The sequence below is a fragment of the Fusarium solani genome (genome assembly GCF_023522795.1).
Source record: "Fusarium solani strain SB1 chromosome Unknown bctg00000013, whole genome shotgun sequence".
NCBI lineage: Eukaryota > Fungi > Ascomycota > Sordariomycetes > Hypocreales > Nectriaceae > Fusarium > Fusarium solani.
In genome coordinates this window covers 529,426-548,436 of record NW_027072145.1, presented here as the reverse complement: position 1 = coordinate 548,436, position 19,011 = coordinate 529,426, and the positions used below count along the sequence as shown (strand labels likewise).

Genomic DNA, 19,011 nt, shown 5'->3' with positions numbered 1-19,011 from the left:
TGAGTTCTTAATCAATCACTCAGGCCCTCAATGCATATGACAACCGTAGCTTTATTAGAGAAGATAATAGCCGTCGGAAGTATGAGTGTGATAGTACCCGTCGGCCTGACTTTCCTCCCGTAGAAGATCGAGGGTTTAATTTCTAACTATTCAATGTGGAAAGGCGCCATATATACTAGGAAAGCCTCCTAACATAGGGTTCAAGGTGTGGGTTGTAGCCTAACTTGGTATCTTTATACGATGGATTTGGCACCAGCCCGGTACAAACCACGGTTTCGTTCCCATTGAATGCTCCAAGAGAAGAACAGTAGCTCGAGGAGGAAGAGGCGGCAGACCAAGGGAAGTTGATGAGGCTGACAAGGCTGAGGAAGTTGTGAGGTTAGTATGGCTGACGGCGGCAAGATCATCGCTCTGAATCCGACACAGATCACAGGCTAATTCAGGTGGAAAATAATATACCTTTCATATGCGATTTCATTGGTTAGACGTCCCTGCCGTGTCCAACTGGAGCGTTGACACAGTCGTGGGGTTAAGGTTCCCACACATCGTCAGCTTTGCGAATTGCGCAGATTGTTAGACCTTGTTTGTTCAGATCCATTCGTTCTACCGGACCTTTTGAGAAAGAGATCAACCCGATAACAACAATCTCCTCTCCCGTAACTAGTATAATAAAACCCTTCTCGCGGATTCTTTGATATCTAAGAGCACTATGAATGCCATCCGCATGACTTTTCCGCACAGAAACGGTTGAAGGAAACTTGAGCTATCGCATACTATGTGGCTCCTTTACAGAAGAACGACAGCCATACCAGCGGCGGCGAGGGCAGCACCAGCCATGCCGGTTTGATGTGCACCAGCAGCCTTCGAGGTCATCGTGCTGCTAGTAGTCTCTGTGGCGGTCTGGGTCGTAACAGCGGCGGTATTCTTGACGGTCGACGTATGGCCAACCTTAGTTCCAGAAGCGGAGGAGGTGCTGGCGGCAGCAGCCTCCTTGCCAGTGGCGTTGGTCGCGGTGCAGATAGGTACGGCCGTGGCGAACTTGGTGAGGGTAGGACACTTGGACAGGGCAGAGTCGATCTCCTTAGAGTGCTGAGAGTGCCACAGCTTAATCTCGGAAGTGTAGCTGGCGTACTCCTTGCTCAAGCTGGCAGGAGTGCTGAGGTGGCACGGGTCAGTCTGAGGGTGCTTGGACTCGAAGGAGAGGATGGCGCTGCCAGGAGTGGGAATGCCAGTGTAGAGGGATAGGAGGGCAGTCTGGGCAGCCTCGCACTCGCTGGCGAGGGCCGTGGCGGCTCGTGCCTCGATCTCGCGCTTGATTTCGGGATGGACCATGAAGTCCTCGGCCGCGGTCGCCGCGGCCAAGAGGGTGGCGAGGAGGATCCTGGTCTGCATCTTGACGGATCAGTGTGATTAAGTGTTGATATCACAGTATTGTGACACTAGTAGAAGAGAGAGTCCTTGCACAAAAAAGAGCCAGGATTGGCAGTCAAGATTGAGGATCTGTTAGGAATCCCCTTTTGGACAATCGGGGCAAAAAGCGTCTTTATATCCCCTTCCACCGCAGATAGACTTTCACGCGTAACTTTTGGTCGCCAGCCAACCCCTAAAACAGGACTTGAACGGCTCATCGGCGGTTTTTTTTCCTGAGCAATGGGAACTGCAATCACGGCTGGTGTGTCCACCCTTGTCCGTAAACGGTTGGGAAAGGGGACCGTGAGGGGAATGGTTGTAACGAAACTCGGCAACTTATCCGGACAGCTAATATTGGGTGGCTGTTGGTTAACCTTACAGGTCAACGGCAGCGCAGTGGATAGGCATTAAAACACGTAAGCGAGAGGCTGTAAAGGGATGCATATCCCTGGGGAGGGCGTGCGTGACTAAACCGAATTGGCCTCCTCTTACTCTATCAATGGCCGGTTTGGAGCTGAGCTCTCCCGGCCGCGTCATCAGGGCAAAGGTGCCAGAAAAAAGAAAAAGAAAAAAAAAAAAACGCTTTCCACTAATCCGAGTAGAACAGGACGCATTCGTCCCATGACAGTACGATTTGTACGAGGCGGAACCTAATCCTTAATGGGGGGCTAGCGGCACCTGGCACCAATGTAGCTAGGCGTGCATCCAGAATTGTACTTGTGGCCCGCTAACTGCGAGCCATGCTGAGAATAGCCTGCCAATAAATAATAAGTGATAATAGCTTGTGGCAGATAATAAAGTTTGATGGATTTAATCACTGCTATTAATGGAGATTTGCCTTTTCCGGGTCGATATCCGTATTGTTCTTCCACGACGACGTCCATGCATTAACAGCCCTGTGTAGCCGATCCACTATAACTAACATAACCCCGACAATACAAATAATAAGAAACGGTAATATAAGGGCTATGCAGGTATCCAATGACATAAATGAGATAGACATTGGACTATTATAAGAGGGCAAAGTCAAGTCGTAGAGGTGATCGAAGATCGGTGTCGACGCCCTGCCGTTTAGGCAATGTAGTGTGAAGTTATCCGGAGGGCCAGCTAGGATCTTGAGCTCGGCCCTATTGCGCTGTAATGCGTGGATAGTGCTAGGAGGGAAGTCAATACATAAACCTTCAGGCCCAAGGCTGACATTTTACACGCCAAGAGATTCCACTTACGAGGCAAAGTGACCACCCGTGCTAAACAAAACGGCGAGGTAAGGAAGCCCAAACCAGCGGTGATTGTATCCCTTCAGATTGTGTATTATGGCACCTATAAGTTCATTCTTCCTGCTGGCCATCATGAAGTCGATCGAGAACCCCGTCTGGGAAGCCGCCGGCGCGACGAAATCAAATCGGCGTAGTGGACCAAGGGCTCGCTTGCATTTCAGGTCCATGTCCAAGATAACTCCTATAAGAAATTCATCAATAATCGGTGCGATAGGGAATCCGTATTATATGATGTCAAAAAAAGCGGAGAGATGATTACAGGCCAAGGCTTACCACCGTAATGATATAGCAGCAAATACTTCAACGCGTTTCTCCTCTGAATAGGAAACGGGTATGCGTCCCATGTCGCCTTGAAATCAGGGAAATTTTCTTTCACGAACTGATTGGCATTCTCGTCTGTCCAGAGATGATGTTCCCACCCAGGGTGCAAATTTAGACAGCTGTTTCTTGACTCATTCCATGTCGCGCGCGCTGCGGCGGAGTCCCATGGTATGTGATGAAGGATGGCTGGTACGCGGTCACTGTAACCCTGGGCGGCGGTTGTTTGGAACTTGTTATAGCTGGCGAAACTGAGGTCAAAGCCATCAGATTCAGAGGATATCAAAAACTGAGCCGAGTTAAGGGGCCAGCTGAAGGGGAGAGTGAGGAGCGTCCACGCAGGATAGAGAAGCTTTTGAAAGTGCCACAGCGACAACGCAGCAAGTAAGATGATGCCGACAACCACGAACTGGCGAGTGAAGACGTGACGGGGAAACATGTCGAGCACCATGAAATGACGCCAAGAATTCTCTTCAGGAGAGAACGGCGCGCCTTCTTAGATCTTTAGCTGCGGTACTCCTCAAAGCGCGGATTAGTCGGCATACTAAGTTGGAGGAGGGGAAGACTGATATACATCGGGTGAGGTTCGTTAGAGACATGTACCATGATCTAAGCCACGCTGGGCCAAGCGCGTTCCCTCCAGTTTGGCCATGACGCGGCCTGTCCCTCACGCCTCCCTGCATCACGAACTATGGATTGGGCTTAGACTTGTCTCGATCGCCGTCGTCATCTCAACGGGTCTGGTGCTCGATCAGGTGCCACCGTTGGCCAGAGGCGGCGTCGTAACGTCCCAGTGCCAGTTGAAACGAGGTTCTAGATCCTGGTGGCGTTGATGTCACAATGAGCGTGTGCCCAATTATAGGTTAGGGCAGGTTCCCACGCTTCGTGCAATGCCATTATGCCAGGCGGTACATGGGCTAACATTCGCGGGCTTGCTACGGCCAATTACATTTCAGGACTGACAGCGACCTGGGATGTGATGACGACGCCTTGCTATCCCGGCCTATGGCTAGTTCAATTAACTCATAAACATGCGCACTCAGGAAACAAATTCAGCTCCAGAGGCATCATTTATTTCTCGGCTTGTAAATCTGTCTGGGATGATAACCATCTGGCAATACCTCCGACGGCTGACCACCAGCCTCGTCAACTACGACGCACCATATGATGAAGAGGGCCTAGAATGGGAACCTAGATTATTTAGGGGATGGTCGAGGAAATACTTAAAGTCCGCACGACTGGGAAGGGCCGCAGTATATCTATTCCTGATAGACTTGGTGATCTTTGGATTACTGCTTCATACTCTCCATCCGCTTATTACCCTACTACGCCAGAACGAAGTACTATTTAGGCCTCAAATCACCCTGACTCGCCATGGTACACCGAGAATTTTTGATCGCCCAGATCGACCTAAGGTACCGCGAATTTTACACCAAACGTGTGCCACCGAGACGATTCTGGACGCGTGGGTTCACTCGCAACGAAGTTGCATCAATGCTTACTCCGATTTTGAGTATAAGGTATTTCACTTGAAGAAGGCCATTCACCCACAACATCTCCTCAGATATGCCAGGTTCTAACATGCTGTTTGTTCTAGCTCTGGACTGACGAGCGGGCTCGCGATTTTCTCTCCTCCGAATACCCCTGGTTCCTGGATACCTGGGATAACTACGCGTTCCCTATCCAGCGTGCAGACTCTATCCGCTACTTTGTTCTCTATCATTACGGCGGAATATACCTCGATATGGATACCTTTTGTAACGAGGCCTTCCCGATACACCAAATCGAGTCCGACACAGCGGCACACACTGCTTTATTTAAAACAACCCTACCCACCGGCGTAACCAACGATTTTATGATATCATCTGCGAGGCATCCAGCATTTGCAGCAGCCATCTCTCAGCTACCCGGCTTTCACAGGGTAACTCGGCTCTGGGCTCACCTGCTACCCTACTGCGCTATTATGATATCTTCTGGACCGCTCTTCCTAAGTCTAGTGGTGGAGGATTACTTGCTTATGCAGCCTTTGCTACCCTCACCAACAGTAAAGGACATTGGTTCATCTCAATTAACACCCTATATGGCCGACCTCGAATCTGCCACTTGGCATCGAGAAGATGCTCAGGCATTTATGTGGCTGGGAGAGAAACCGTGGGCTTGGTTTGGCTTGGGGGTGGTAGGGCTTTTCGCTTGCATATACGTCCTTAACCGGGTGCTGTTAGTGGTCTGGAGAACTTTTCTTGGCACAGTCTATTCTACTATTTACTTGACAAAAGTAGCTAAGCTATTATAGAAGGAGTAATTATGGCGAAGGTCCAACAGGCCTTGGATCTTCGAAGTAGATAATCGGATGTACTCTTCCTAGCTTATGCTCGCTGGGGCGGGAAGACTCAAATTCAATGTATTAAGCATCTTATGGCTAGGCTTCACATCATCCCACAAGCTCTTACCATGCCCCCAGTCTCGAAGCGTTGAAAATATCGACAGGTGTGTTGTCAGAAGATATCGATGCCGTTAGGGCCACAGCTAGTAACAAGTACTTATGTCAGAGTAATATTCAGTCCTAGGTATATGTATTTCTTAACGTACGCTGACAGGGATCGGGCTCTACAAGCCTGTCCGCACTCCAAGAGATAGGTCGCCGGGAAGTCGGCTTCGACAAGGTTCCTTAGCGCAGTTGAAGTAACATGCTGGCTGAAGGCCCGGGGGTTCTAGCCCATTCACATGTAAGCATATGATGCAATGGCGGTGTCGGTATGTTAGCCACAACGGCGACATGTCGCGGCTTAACTGGTCCAGAGCTAGCTTGTGCCGATTTACCACGTCGTAGCACCGTGAAGTTTTATTATTTACCTTCGTACAGAAGTGGCGTCTAGCCTGCCCCCCATAATCAGGGCCTCTGCCATGCCAGGTATATTTTTTGACGTCGCTCGAAACTATTGCATTGATGCAGAGAATACGAGCGCCAACTGTTCACAGACGAACAAAATGTTGCAGGGCCGGGCTAACCGGCAAAAGGGTGTCCTGCTTGCCATGTTCACCTTGCTAATTTTCGGCCTGGTAATACACATATGGGAGTTTTATTTCTCGCCAGCAAACGACTCGACTTTCTAGTAAGTCGGTTGCACTCATTCAGCTCACCTGTTTTCGCCCCGTTCACACAATTGGCTTTCCTAGCACATCCTTTTCACCCCCACTCCCAGCGAGGCTCGCCGAACACACGCCGCAGCTGATGCATGATCTATGGACGCCTTTTATCCACGATATCAATACTACACACTTCTTGACAAAGGAAGGATATCACTACGAGATTCCGCATGGCGAACATCATTGGCAGCAGCCCTTGGGCAAGAAGCTGCTCATCTTGGATGTCGATACGCGGTTAGACACAGGCCCTAGCGCCATGATGAACGAATCGTCCTTGAACTCCAAGGAAATGACAGGGAGGACTGCTGGAATGATGAATCACTACCTCTATGGTATCTTTTGCCTGCTTTGCGTCTCTAAAAGAGTATCCAGCTGACTTTTCTCGTCTGATTCAGCTATGATTCACGGGTACGACTACCGATTCATCCGAGCTCCTCCATACCCCAATCGCCATGGGACCTGGGTCAAGGTCCCAATGATCAAAGAAGCGCTCAAGACTCACGAAATCGTTGTTTTCCTCGACGCCGATGCCATCTTTATGTATCCAGAGATGCCCTTCGAGTGGCTGATGAGTCTATGGAACGTGACAGACAACACTCTCGTCGCTATGGCTAGCGACCCGAACTCTCCACGAAATCGCGACGCCAACGGCCGAGTGATGCAGAATACAGGCTTTATCATCGCTCAGCAGAGCAACCGAACACAAGAACTCTTCCACAACTGGGAGCAATGTCCCACGGACAAAAAATACAAAGGATGTAAGCGCTGGGCGAAAGATTGGGCCCACGAGCAAGCCGCGTTCTCGAATTATGTCCGGTACGATTATAATTCAACAGAGGAGGTTGTCATGATACCATGCATGGACGGAAATGGCGCCCCCTACATTGGCGATAAGACATGCGGTGGAGTCTTTGTCCGCCATCACTGGTTTCACAAGGACTATCCTATCAAAGACTTGCTTCAACTCATGCAGGATGCGTTCGTGAGTTGGCTACACGCAGGGTTTCACCACGACAAGCAAGATAACTTCATAGATGCGAGTCGTTTCACCTACCCTCTCAGACATTTAAATGTATAAGTATGTAAGAATAGATGGAAAATAGATGGCATCTAGTAATCATGGACCAATGATATATGGATCAATAGCCTCTGTGAATTAATGTGAATAATTGACCAGCGCTCTCAGTGCCGTGATAAATGATGTGGAGGCTTTGAAACTTCGGCAAAACATATGGACCAAGTCGTCACCCACGAGGCTACTTCTTAGATTAACAACGGCACTTGAATTTGCTGTAAAAACATGCGTTAATTGGAAATCTCTGTTGGAGATCACAAGTGTGAGGCGACCAAGGCGGTGGCAAGATGTGGAAGAAGGAGGAACATTCTACAAGAGATCGTGCCTGTACATAAACGGTGGTTCCCCTTCTACACTTTTAGGAAGAATCAAGTAACTAGCATCTTCTCATTTCAACAATCTCTTCGCCTATTAGCGCGTTTAATAGTCTACAAGAGGCTGAGCCATGCTTTTCATGCATCATGGCTCCTGATACTGGTCGTCTCTATGGCATTGCAAGGCGCCATCAACATCGACACGATGACCCCGATGAGTTGGAAATCCGGTCTTCTGCGGGCCCGGGATTTCTTAGCCTTGCCTTCAAAGGGGGTGTCGAAACGGGTTAGCGGTACGCGCGGCCCGAATCCCCCGCTTGATCCTCCACTATGCTCAACCGTTTGGTACCCGTATTTGATCACACTTTGATTAGTCCCTCGGGCCAACTGAGGCGGAGTCAAGGATCTAGACTGAAAAAGGGGCCCTTGCTAGAATTGAGATGGGGGATCTACCGAGCTCAGCCTCAATGGTATGTCTTAGCTTTCATTGCGACCCCCTGTTGACTGCGTTTTGAAGATGCCGATTATCCAGGCGCTGCGGGCCGATAAGAACTATGAAACGACAATCAAGTGTAAACATTTTAAGTAAAAGGCCTAAAGTTCTAGCATGTGGACTGTTTCTCGAATTACGTACTAACGGTCCATCGTGTTCCTCCTGCAGGCTGCAGCCACCGCGGTAAGTGCAGCAGAGGAGACCACGTAAGACGAGATATAGCCAAGCGACGACGAAAGAGTGCCAGGGGTGAAATTAAAGTAGTTATAGGCTATTGGAAGTCAAAGATTGAAAGAGCGCAAGGGAATGTCGCAAAGTGGCCATCATTAGCGGTACTGAGCAGGTTGGGGATCGCAATAACAAACTCATAATGACTCGCATAGTTGGTCCGGCCGATCATCTCCAGACTGCCTAGGATGCCGGTAGCTGATGAAGCGTATGTTGCCGGAGGGTCCTTGAGGGCGTCGATGGTGGAGTGTCATTGAATGTGTTTGCTGATCTCGTGGAGGAACTCGTTGGCAAGATCCGAGCGAAAAGGGATGCACAAGAGACACTCATATGCCGATTGAGCGGGGACATGAACGATCGAACTCCCACTCTCGTCGGCTTGGTTGGATCCCGGTGACAAGTGCATAAGGTTCGGCCGAGGAGGATGCCAGCAGGAGCGGCAGCCCTAGGGGAAGTATCAGTGTGAGCAGAGGCCGCATTGTGAACGCTGACAGCAGGAACGCAATCCAAGCGCCAGAACCGACAACGAATAGAGATTTACGCACAGTGAATACGCTGCTTTTAAAGTCTTGAATCTTACCAACAGAGAGGACGTTCTTGGAGGCAGTAAGCCTGGAACGGGTCTTCCGCTCTTCAGCTCCGCCCTCCACGTGCATCCCTCGCAAACCCGTAAAACCGCTTCTTGGCCGATATGAAGGCCTTGATGTTTATCACCTCAAGCACCAAACCTAAGAGGCTGGACTGTGGAGAAAGAACAACACTACGTGAGACCGGACCTGATTTGAGCCACCAAGAGCGTCGTATCGTGCCTCGCCTAAAAGTCGAGATGACATGCCAAGAAAAGCCCCATGGCCAAACCTAAGGATATCTTACGCCGTGTGGAAACATGTAACCTGATCGTGGAACGGAACGCGAGAGGAGGACAAGGGCTGGCTTGATATTCCGCGGTGTGTCCACAGATACATCGACGAAAGGACGGAAATTGGCGTGATCGATGCAGATAATGCAGAGTCAGGTGTTCCGATAGGCTGACTCGGTTTCGGAAAGCAAGGGTATGTGAGCAAGCATCCGAGAGTTCCGATGGCAGTTCCTAGTTGTAATAGAAACGTCTCAGCATGCTACTTATGGGGTGCGACAACCCTCAAACATGAATTATGTCTGAAGGTTGTCGCGATCTAACTCGCATCCAGTCAGAGACCCCAAAGAGGACTTATAGACACTCAGTCTTCGCAAATCACATCGAGTATTGGTCTCGGCCCGGTTGACAAGCTGACCGCGCTGCCAAGGATCTCACTAGGTTAAGCCAAGCTACTTGCTGGCGGCATCTATGCAGCAGCATTGCAGCGGGACCCATGCTACCGAGCTCGTGTCTATTCCCTGAAAGGAATAAATGATGCGAAACAGCTCAAAATAGGCCATTCGCATCGCGATGCGGAACTATCGACAAGGAATAAAAATAAGACAGCAGCCCAAGCCCTGTCTCTCAAAAGCTTCCGAACATAATGTATTCAAACCTATCCAGTTTTCGCTCCCTAAACTCCCTTTGAATTCCTTTCAAAAGAACTTGCCAGAACGTGACCCAGGAGTAGACCCACTGCTTTCAGAGAGCCTCAACGACGACAACTCTGCTGCCAGCTGCGGTATCCCCCAAGGCAAATTATCCCACTCGACCATATTCTGCGTCCTAGCAGCTATCATGGTCTCGTAAATGTCGGCAATCTCCTGGCTATCCCAGATCCCCTCTCTCCGGCGCACGGTACGCAGCAAGGATATTGCTCTGTACTGGACGTCGACGTCTCGGCAGTACGTGCAGACCAGAGAGAGTAGCGGCACCAGGTAGCCGTTAAAGGCAAACACAGGACTAGGCCTCCGGTGCTCCATCTCAATTAGCACCTTTGCCCTCTGCAGGATCCTCTCTCCATCTTCCCTCGCAATCTCCTGGTCGATCGTCTCGAGCTTGGCCAGCCCGAACCAGACAGCCTGGTGCATGTCGAGCGATGCGATTGCGCTCTTTTTCTCGGGCGTGGGGTCCTCGTATATCTTTTGACATTTGGTGAGCTCGTGGCGGGAATTCCACACGGCAAAGGCTTGACTTGCGGCATCCAGGGCGGCCTTTCCTGCGCCATAATCAAACGCCGCTCCTGAATGCCCATGGGACGGCGACTCGAATGACCCATGTAGTCGAGGGCCAAATGCGAACCCAATGTAGCTTTCATCGTACAATTCGTCGACGCGCTCTAAAAAGAAGGCTGCTTCGAGCAAGCTAGAAAAAGGTGTGTTAGGGTCGCCCATGTATCTAGTTCGAGGTGGCAAGTCGAGGTCGTCAAAGGTGTCGTTTCCCACGTAGATGGCAACATTCTGCCCGAGCCGGTAGAGCATTTCAGTGGCCAGGTCGAACAGGGTATATTCAGCTTCTTCGCCCCCCGGGAAGTATAACAGCGGTGTCGGCACATTCCCGTACTTCTTTTCCGCCCGCACGGAGTTGAGGAGCTGGCAGCCAGCCTTGAGGTGTCGGATAGAGTCTGTGTAGCGTCCATACAAGCTCTCGATGCAGATAAAGATGACGCAGCAGATGAGGGTGGTTTGTAGGTTGATCTCTGAGTTCTCCTCCATGAGTGGCTTTATGTGTAGTATAGCCTGGTTGTACTTTTGAATGGAGGCATACTCGAATTCGGCGGCCGACGATAACGATGTGGCGTTTCCCCGATAACCAACCTGGAACCCACGGTGTGCTCCACCGAGGGCGCAGAGCGCATACTTGACTGGCTCGATGGTGTGGGCGAGCGGTAGCACAAAGTTATGCCAGAACATGGGGCTGGATAAGATGTCGAAATCTTTGATCGTGTACTCCCGGGCGTGGTAGAAAAGAGCGGCGTCGGCTGGGGAACCGAGATTCTCGATCGATAGGGCAGGTCTCAGTGCCGAGAGGGCTCGGTAGGCTTGGCTCTTCGGCTTGGACTGGTACTGCACAAGCTTCAATTGCTTCTTTGCTTTGGGGGCGGGAGGTTTGGGACCTTCATAGCCGTCGCATTTCTGTCTATCTTTTAAGCATCGCTGGCATACGGGCTTTTGCTCGTCACACTTCAAATGCCGGCTTCTGTCGAGGCGGATCAGTACGCAGGGATAGACGATTCGGCAGTCTGCACAACTAACTTGCTGCCAGAGGTAAGCAACATAGAGTCACAGCAAGCACAGTAGGAATTCAGCGGCATAGCAAGATGGTGACGTACCACGTCTTACAGCCAGTCCTCACCCGGGGCGCCTTTGTCCTTGTCCACTTCTTGCGTGGCGGTTGCTGAGGCTCAAGCGGAGCCATGTTTCTCAGAGAACTACGAGCTGCCCAATCAAGGCTCCCAACGCGGATTCTAAGAGGTGTACCCGTCGCGTGGCCAGACTTGTAGCGGCGTAAAGAAGACTCGGAAAATTCACATGATATCCTTGGCGGCGCGGCTTCGAGGGTTAAATGGTTTGGTGGCACCATGGACATGATCGGGTCCGTCGAGTCTGAGCACGTCTATTGGCTGCACCGTAATGAATACGAATACTTTGCCGTTTCCGGCAAGTCTCAGTCAATGACAGTTCTGCGCTTTAGCCCTGTGTCGGGGGCGTTTGTCACCGGCGTGGCTGTGTGGTCTAGACCTTTCCACGACTGGTCTCATCAGTCGGTCTGTTTTAATACCATAGCATCCCTTTTTTGCTCTGCGTTACGTGGTGGGCGACGTAATCAAGATTGAGCTGAAACGCATGGCTGTCTCGGAATGCCAAGAGGCTTGGCTCTAGGCAGCTTCCTCGAGGCAAGGCTTTCAGCTTTGGACGAATACCTAACATGCACTTCAGATTGAGGCGTTGCCAGCATGTGTGCATCCTGCTGCATCCAAGAACACTACTATTAACCCTGGCTGCGTGATTACTCTGGAAAATATCCAGACCTGCATTCGAAGAATGAGCCACGAGATACAGAATCCTCGAGACGAGTTCGCAGGAGAAAGCCAAGAACGAAGATGCAAGTAATATATACCTTGCAACGGAAATAAACAGGCTGCCGAAGGCCGACAAAGGAAGCGGCAAAGGTCTAACCCTAACGCATGATGGTAAGACCCTGGACTCAGAAGGAACGTACACGAGAGAGCAAGATTGATAGCAAGGAAATCAAGGTCTCGATAATATGCAGCACGGTTGTTCTAGGTCAGAAGCTGAGGGTCTAAAGTCGACGGAGGAGCTTTTAGCAAATACAGCAATGCTTTCGTTAGAAGTGCATATCGAACCGAGGCAATTATAAGGACATCACAGCAAGTAAAGGCCCCGTCCCGCCTCGGAGAAAGGTATGAACTGAGTGAAAGGAAGGAACCGAGTGATAAAATGCGACAGGGGCAGAGCAATTTAGTTCCTTTCATCTACCGACTCAAGAGACCTACGTCGGCGACCGGCTCGCGATGTAGACTCGTTTCCCTCTTCTTCCAAACTGGCCCTTGCCGTGAGTGTTTGGCTACGTATGCGACTGCAGCCAAATGTCAACATCTGTGGCCATCGCGTATGACAACAACATAACTAATCATCGCCTCCCAAGCTGAATTCTCCGTCATACAACGCTCATTAGAGGAAGAAGGCTATTATTCCGGCTAGCCCTTAAACAGCACCAACCCGCGGCCTCGTTACTTCCTTCTCACGACATCCCAGTCACAATACGAACATGTCACAGATTCCAGACGTTAACCAGATACCATCCATGGTACTCTTTATTGAAGTATGCCCGTTTACATATATCTCCCCGGCTAACTTCTAGCACCTCTAAGCATGGCCTGCGGCGGTAGGAGTTCAGATTAACTATATCGATCACCTCTTGTGATGGGATTATCTTCTAGGCCGTCTTCTGAGGATTTATACTTCACGTCGAACTGCCATCGGTCTCTCCGAGAGCGCAGAGAAATTCTTCGGGATACTGTTGAGTCATCTTCGTCTTCCGCTCTAGATTCGAGATTAGATTTCCACCGAATTAGTTATTGACTCAAAGAATGCGTACCGTTCTGGGATGAAGTATGCTGCCAAGAAAAGTGCAAAAGAGATAAAAACGAGCGTTAGGAAGACGGGGTCCACCACTTGAGTCAAGTGGGATAGTATATAGGATAGAGATGAACTGTAGATGTGTATGAACCAAGAAGTCCTTTCGTTGCTGCGGCCCCCCCAAGTCTTAGTAGTTGTCATCGCTTCGTCTTTCGTCACCGGAAAAAACGGGCTTGGGTAGGCACCGTAGGCCGCTCGGGATGCCATTATATGATCATTAGAGCCTTTTGTGTTTGGAACTATATCCCAGTTCCTTAGTCGGGGCGAAACAAATGGTTCGGCGATCTTTTCAGGGTAGACTGCATAACGATGAATGCAGTACTTGAATCGGGTGTGCTGTACGGTTGGCGAGTTTGAACAAAAGATGGGACAGGACACGGTTCCCGAGGCCAATCCGAGCAGAGGAGCAATGATCGTAGGTCTCATCTTGCTACCTGATATCGCCTTCTGCAAATTAAGCGTAGTGATATGGAGTGGGAATATTATCGTTTTCACCGTGCAAGACCGAGGAGGGGAATGCAAATGGCTCTGCGATCAGAGGCTGAATGCACCACGATGCAGTATTTGTGTGCACTCGGGATACATGGCATCCGCGACCTATCATCTCCTGGGACCCTGTCACTCCCATTACGCTCCCGGTCGACCCTCCTGCAGGGTAATGAAGTGAGATCATCCCTACCACGCCATATATGCTGACGCGTCCGTCCTCCGGGCTAGCGGATCGATTTAGATGTTTTAGCAAGGCATTCGCCACATCGCAGGCCTGGCCAACCAGGAGGAAGGCTGCGTATGTTCAACTTCGAGGCCTAGCGGAACTTGCCGCGGCGCAACCTGATGCTTGGGCTCTCATGTAAGTTATTTCTTTTGCAAACTGCTCTTTTTCTCCACTAGACTTCGGCTTAGCTTAGCAGCATGGGAGGCAGAGAAAAGATTTGATGGCGTTCGGACTCTGTTGATACATGAAGAATGCTTGGAGGAGGCTCGACTCAATAATTCTCCTTTGGGAGTTGATCTCGAGCTTCACGCCACGCTAGCCGAGACAAACGCCTATGGAGGGAGACCTGAAACGAAACACAATGCCCCGTATGTGAGAGGTGGGCCCAAGCGTGAAAGACTCCTCGGAGTTGATCGGCGTCATGGTTCCACACCGGTTCAGTGCCAAAAATGGGGTGTCCTGATGCTCCACTAGGGTCTCGGCCCCCGCTGAATAGTTCACGATGGGAACGCTAAGCTAACCTCCACACGATCTTTCAGTCGAACCAACAACAGGCTTCCGGTTCCCTTTAGTGTGCCTAATACTGCAGTGAAGCTTCTCGGAAGTGGTATTGGATGCAAACAAAATGAGGACGCGCCATGGTGAGAGGGGCTGTCTCGTAACTTGTGACTAACTTAGCTTGCTGAATTGCATTGTGCCTTCGCCCCACGTGAGCCAACAGGCAGCACTGCTAGCAAACAAGATGAACTAAACGTGTCCGTCAAGAATCCAACCGAGGAGAGAGGAAAAGCCATGTCTGTTCTTTGCCATCGATGCCCCTTCTTACCGACAGCTCCCACGTCCTCCTACACTTGCACCGCTACCCTCCCGTTGTTGATAGACAAGCGAACATGGGAATTCAAGCCTATTTCCGCGGTGGAAATCTCGCGGACGCTATCGAATACCAGTTACTTACTTCACAGAGAGGTGGTGATTCGTGGCAGGGTGAACACCACCAACCACAACTGGAACTACGAGTACCGGGAGCGCATAAAGGATTGGTCTACTTTTGGTTCACTGCCGTGTGTGGTACAACGTTGATTGTGTGAGTTCGATGTATTCAAGATGAGGTTTGCGTAAAAAGTACCTATAGCGGCTGATGCAAGAGATAGGGCGCCTTTCTTCTTGCTGGCTTCCGTCATACTGCCGAAGACTCTCGATGCCTACGAGACCTCACGCTTCGCATTCGCCGACCGGTTCGAGCAGAATGGAAACTCGACATCTAATGTCGCAGTATGGCTCGCGGAATTATCACCTCTCGTCTTTCCCGTAATGTGCCATTCTCACAATGACTATTGGCGACTTCACCCTCTATTTTCAGCGCTTGCTGTGGGCTGCGCGAGCACAGAAGCAGACGTGTGGCTCAGCCCAGATGGAAAGGACCTCTTAGTCGGTCATGATCGACAATCCCTTTCCTCGAGCAGAACACTCCGCTCCCTGTATCTCGACCCTCTGTTACAAATCTTGAATTCGATGAATCCGTTAGTGTTACAGGAGGGCTTGAACTCCACAGCCCAAGCTCGTGGTGTCTTCGCGATCCAGCCGAATACGACATTAATACTGTTCGTCGACGTGAAGGATGACCCAGTGAGCACTTGGCCTTTGGTTCTCGAGCAGCTAGGACCTTTACGTGACAGGAAATACTTGGCTCGACACGAGAAAATGCACACTATGACCACGAACCAGTCATTCTGGCCTGGACCTGTAACTATTGTGGGAACGGGAAATATCCTCAAGCGGCGCGACATCAACATGGGTGCAGACCCAGAAAAATGGCAGCGGTACCACGATGTCTTTCTTGATGCTCCTCTGGACTTACTCACCGAAACCGGATTTAGCCCTAGCAGCGAGTTTTCCTGTCACGATGAATCAGAAAACGAGTTCTACACCGCCTCAGCGTCTTTCAAAACGACCATTGGAAATGTTCGGGCGGGTTTTAACAAACAGCAGCTTAGAACTCTGCGAGACCAGATCCAAGTCGCCAGACAACGAAACCTGAAGTCAAGATATTGGGGCTTGCCCTGTTGGCCGATATCTTATAGAGACTACGTGTGGAGGATACTTGCTCGAGAGGGTATCGATTTGTTGAATGCGGACGACGTGGTTAGCGCAGCGATGAAGCATTGGGACTCAGATTACATGAGGGAAGCTGTCTGGATATGTATAACGACATCATATCTATTTGTTTGCTCCCTCGGTCTGATATGGTATATGAGACGATTTGCAGACCAAGAAGTATCTATTAGATAGGCGGAAACATACGGGTAACTCGTTTGGTTCGATCAGAATGAAGCCTCACGCATTGTTGAGTGCTGTTGAAACCTGCACTGACCACCAAATATCCTCATCAACTCCCTTGTACAACCATGGCGGTCTCACTTACATCAGAGGTCGTCGACGGAACAAAAGTAACTTCAGCAGCGCTGAGGAGCCGGTTGTGTATCGTATCATCACTTATTGTTGTGTATGTATTTATCAATCGACGACCATAGAGTACTTTATCCACTAACCAGGCTTACGACTTCTACGCTGCTAGCCATGCGACACTTTAGCTACACGCCGCGAGATTACATCGCCTCCGCAGCAAACGTCACAATTTAAAGCTCTTTATACAATGCCTAATAATCCCCCAAAATAAGATGAGCTCAGCAGATAATACAAACGAATGAAGGCCTTATAATAGTAGTCTATACCCCTGTAGAAGTCGCTTTAAGACAATATCTATCCTGCGCGAGAGCGAGATACCTTTTCAAGAGGTCAGTATCTCCTAGGCCTCCTTGGTGCTTGTACTGGAAGTGAGCGGCTATGGCATCTCCCTGGATTACGACAGCTGCAAAATAAGAGTTAATTAACCAGGATGATACGGACTCGGTCGGGGCTCAACTTACGGCGACGTAACTGCTTGGGAAGATCAAGAACAATCATGTCCTCATCACCTCGACGCTTAGGCCAGTTCTCAGGGTCGGTATCCAGGATATCGTCGGCATAGACGCACATGAAATTGATCCTGATGCGGTCTCCGTACATTGTCCACGGCCTCTCAAACTTATATAGATCTAGTGCATCATTCTCGATGTTCTCGAGTAAGGAATAATGCATCTGGGCCGCAATAGACCATGCCTGGTAGCTCGGACCCCAGACCTCATACTTGAGCTTGGCAACAGGGGTTTGGTATAACATCGTATCGTCTTGCACTCTCAGCCATCTGTGTTGCGGCCATGCTGGTGGAGGCTTTTCAATATCCCAGGTGAAATTCTTGGGGCCATCCCAGAAGCCATGTCGGGAGGGTTTCCAGTAGTCAGTGCCGCTGGTAACGTAGCTCCGCTGTTCGGGCTCGGGGAAGTATGGATGAAGTGCACCCATTCGGAAGTGCATGAAGCCCAACGGAGGGTTATTGATGATATTACCAGCAACAACGAAGTCTTTCGGATGATCGATTTTTCGACTGACAAGGTTAGGGATAGCATTATCATCAATCCAGAGCTAGAGAAGAACGAGTCAGTACCTATCGCCATACGAATGGCAAGAGATCCTCCGCGAAAGCCAAAATAAAGCCAAGGCAAACGGACAATATCGTCGTCAATCTTGATATAGTACTTGCCACGCTCCAGGAGTTGCCAAGCCTTGTAATATGTATATGTCGATAAGTGCTTTTCGGGGATAATCTTCTTGTGTCTCGCCGGGTTGCTGGCGATTATTTCGTCGAGGTAACGGAGATCTTCCTCGTTTTGGGTGTTAACAATCCAGAGGACTTCATCGAGCCAACCTCCATTATCAACCAAGTTTCGCTGCATAAAACCCAATTAGCCACCACGGCTTCAATTAGGACCTTTCTTAGATACTGACCTCTATGTAGCATTGCATGCTTGATACCCTGCTCTTGCGACCATAAAAGACGAATCCGCTAACAATCACACCCTCGGGCTTGACAAGCGGTTTCAGTGGGGGTGCTTTGGCCAAGCCCATGACCTCGGCGCATTCCCGTGAAATGGATAAAGGGCGAGATTGGAATTGAAGTAGAAATCCGGCCAAAACGAGAAAACCGGTGGCGACGACAGCGATTTGCAGCGGCTTGTGGCGAATCAGGAACCGTCGTAGGACTCCCATCATGAACCGTGGAGATGTGGAGGAAAGATGGTGCAGAAACTACGGATAGCAGGTGGCCCGATCTGGTACCACAATATCTTTTAATTTGACCATCTGTCGGCTTTCGGGGTAAGATTGCTATGCACAACGATTGCCTGTGGACTCTTAAAAAAAAAAGGGGGGGGGGGGGGGGGGGCCAAAGGCTAACACCTGGGTTGGTGGCTGTTCCGGCTTGTGGGCTCAAATCGTTAGGCTGAATGATCGTCTCGAAGGATTGGCCAAACGCAGAACCGCCCTAAAACTGTTCGTTCTGGACCTGAGCAGGATCAGACTTTCTGGGAACGGATCCATAGATGATGCAAGGACCGGTCGATTGCGTAATTCAGCTACGCAAATGTGACAAGTTCCTCCTTTATGACAAGAGCTTGTCACATCAGGAGCCGTCACTGGGCGGGAGACGCGTGTCCCAAGTCGATAGCTGCCAGAAGCTTCGCGTCCACATCATTAGTGTGGCCACTACCACGGCTTAAAATCGAACTTACACAGATTGTGTTGGAGCCAAAATGAGGGGTGCCAGGATGATTAAAAAAGTGAGGTGAAACACCCAGGGCGTATCCGGCTTGTGATAGTAGTGTATTCCCAACAGGCAAACCGGGCCGTGATGGTTTACGTTGGAAGATGATCAGGCCGTTGTTCAGCTCTGGTGATAGATAGGTAATGCGGGTGAGGTTTAATGTTATAACCAAGTTATTGGCAGCTGGGAAGCTAGTTTATATCAAAGGGGGGAGCGTCTTCATACATATGATATAAAACAACATCCTTCGTAATCGGGTCAAACGTGTCTTAGG

General features: G+C 50.1%; 6 protein-coding genes across 6 annotated transcripts; 2 read left to right on the top strand and 4 right to left on the bottom strand.

Moving 5' to 3' along the window:
• Nucleotides 1–786: 786 nt before the first annotated feature.
• On the bottom strand, nucleotides 787–1,392 carry MRS44_017079 (uncharacterized protein; the record flags this gene model as incomplete). Its single annotated transcript, XM_065617587.1, has 1 exon — nucleotides 787–1,392. The coding sequence occupies one exon, from the start codon at nucleotides 1,390–1,392 to the stop codon at nucleotides 787–789; it is 606 nt and encodes a 201-aa protein (XP_065473659.1).
• Nucleotides 1,393–2,632: 1,240 nt separating this feature from the next.
• MRS44_017078 (uncharacterized protein) lies at nucleotides 2,633–3,444 on the bottom strand (the record flags this gene model as incomplete). The annotated part of the gene is made up of 2 exons (XM_065617586.1): nucleotides 2,633–2,868; nucleotides 2,961–3,444. 2 exons carry the CDS (start codon nucleotides 3,442–3,444, stop codon nucleotides 2,633–2,635), a joined length of 720 nt encoding a protein of 239 aa, XP_065473658.1.
• A 2,549-nt stretch (nucleotides 3,445–5,993) lies between these two features.
• On the top strand, nucleotides 5,994–7,222 carry MRS44_017077 (uncharacterized protein; the record flags this gene model as incomplete). Its single annotated transcript, XM_065617585.1, has 4 exons — nucleotides 5,994–6,118; nucleotides 6,183–6,484; nucleotides 6,548–7,134; nucleotides 7,187–7,222. The coding sequence occupies 4 exons, from the start codon at nucleotides 5,994–5,996 to the stop codon at nucleotides 7,220–7,222; spliced, it is 1,050 nt and encodes a 349-aa protein (XP_065473657.1).
• Nucleotides 7,223–9,816: 2,594 nt separating this feature from the next.
• MRS44_017076 (uncharacterized protein) lies at nucleotides 9,817–11,749 on the bottom strand (the record flags this gene model as incomplete). The annotated part of the gene is made up of 2 exons (XM_065617584.1): nucleotides 9,817–11,295; nucleotides 11,516–11,749. 2 exons carry the CDS (start codon nucleotides 11,747–11,749, stop codon nucleotides 9,817–9,819), a joined length of 1,713 nt encoding a protein of 570 aa, XP_065473656.1.
• A 3,101-nt stretch (nucleotides 11,750–14,850) lies between these two features.
• Nucleotides 14,851–16,629, top strand: MRS44_017075 (uncharacterized protein; the record flags this gene model as incomplete). The annotated part of the gene is made up of 4 exons (XM_065617583.1): nucleotides 14,851–15,122; nucleotides 15,190–16,180; nucleotides 16,305–16,541; nucleotides 16,591–16,629. 4 exons carry the CDS (start codon nucleotides 14,851–14,853, stop codon nucleotides 16,627–16,629), a joined length of 1,539 nt encoding a protein of 512 aa, XP_065473655.1.
• A 122-nt stretch (nucleotides 16,630–16,751) lies between these two features.
• On the bottom strand, nucleotides 16,752–18,184 carry MRS44_017074 (uncharacterized protein; the record flags this gene model as incomplete). The annotated part of the gene is made up of 5 exons (XM_065617582.1): nucleotides 16,752–16,764; nucleotides 16,823–16,907; nucleotides 16,966–17,560; nucleotides 17,647–17,865; nucleotides 17,924–18,184. 5 exons carry the CDS (start codon nucleotides 18,182–18,184, stop codon nucleotides 16,752–16,754), a joined length of 1,173 nt encoding a protein of 390 aa, XP_065473654.1.
• Nucleotides 18,185–19,011: the final 827 nt, after the last annotated feature.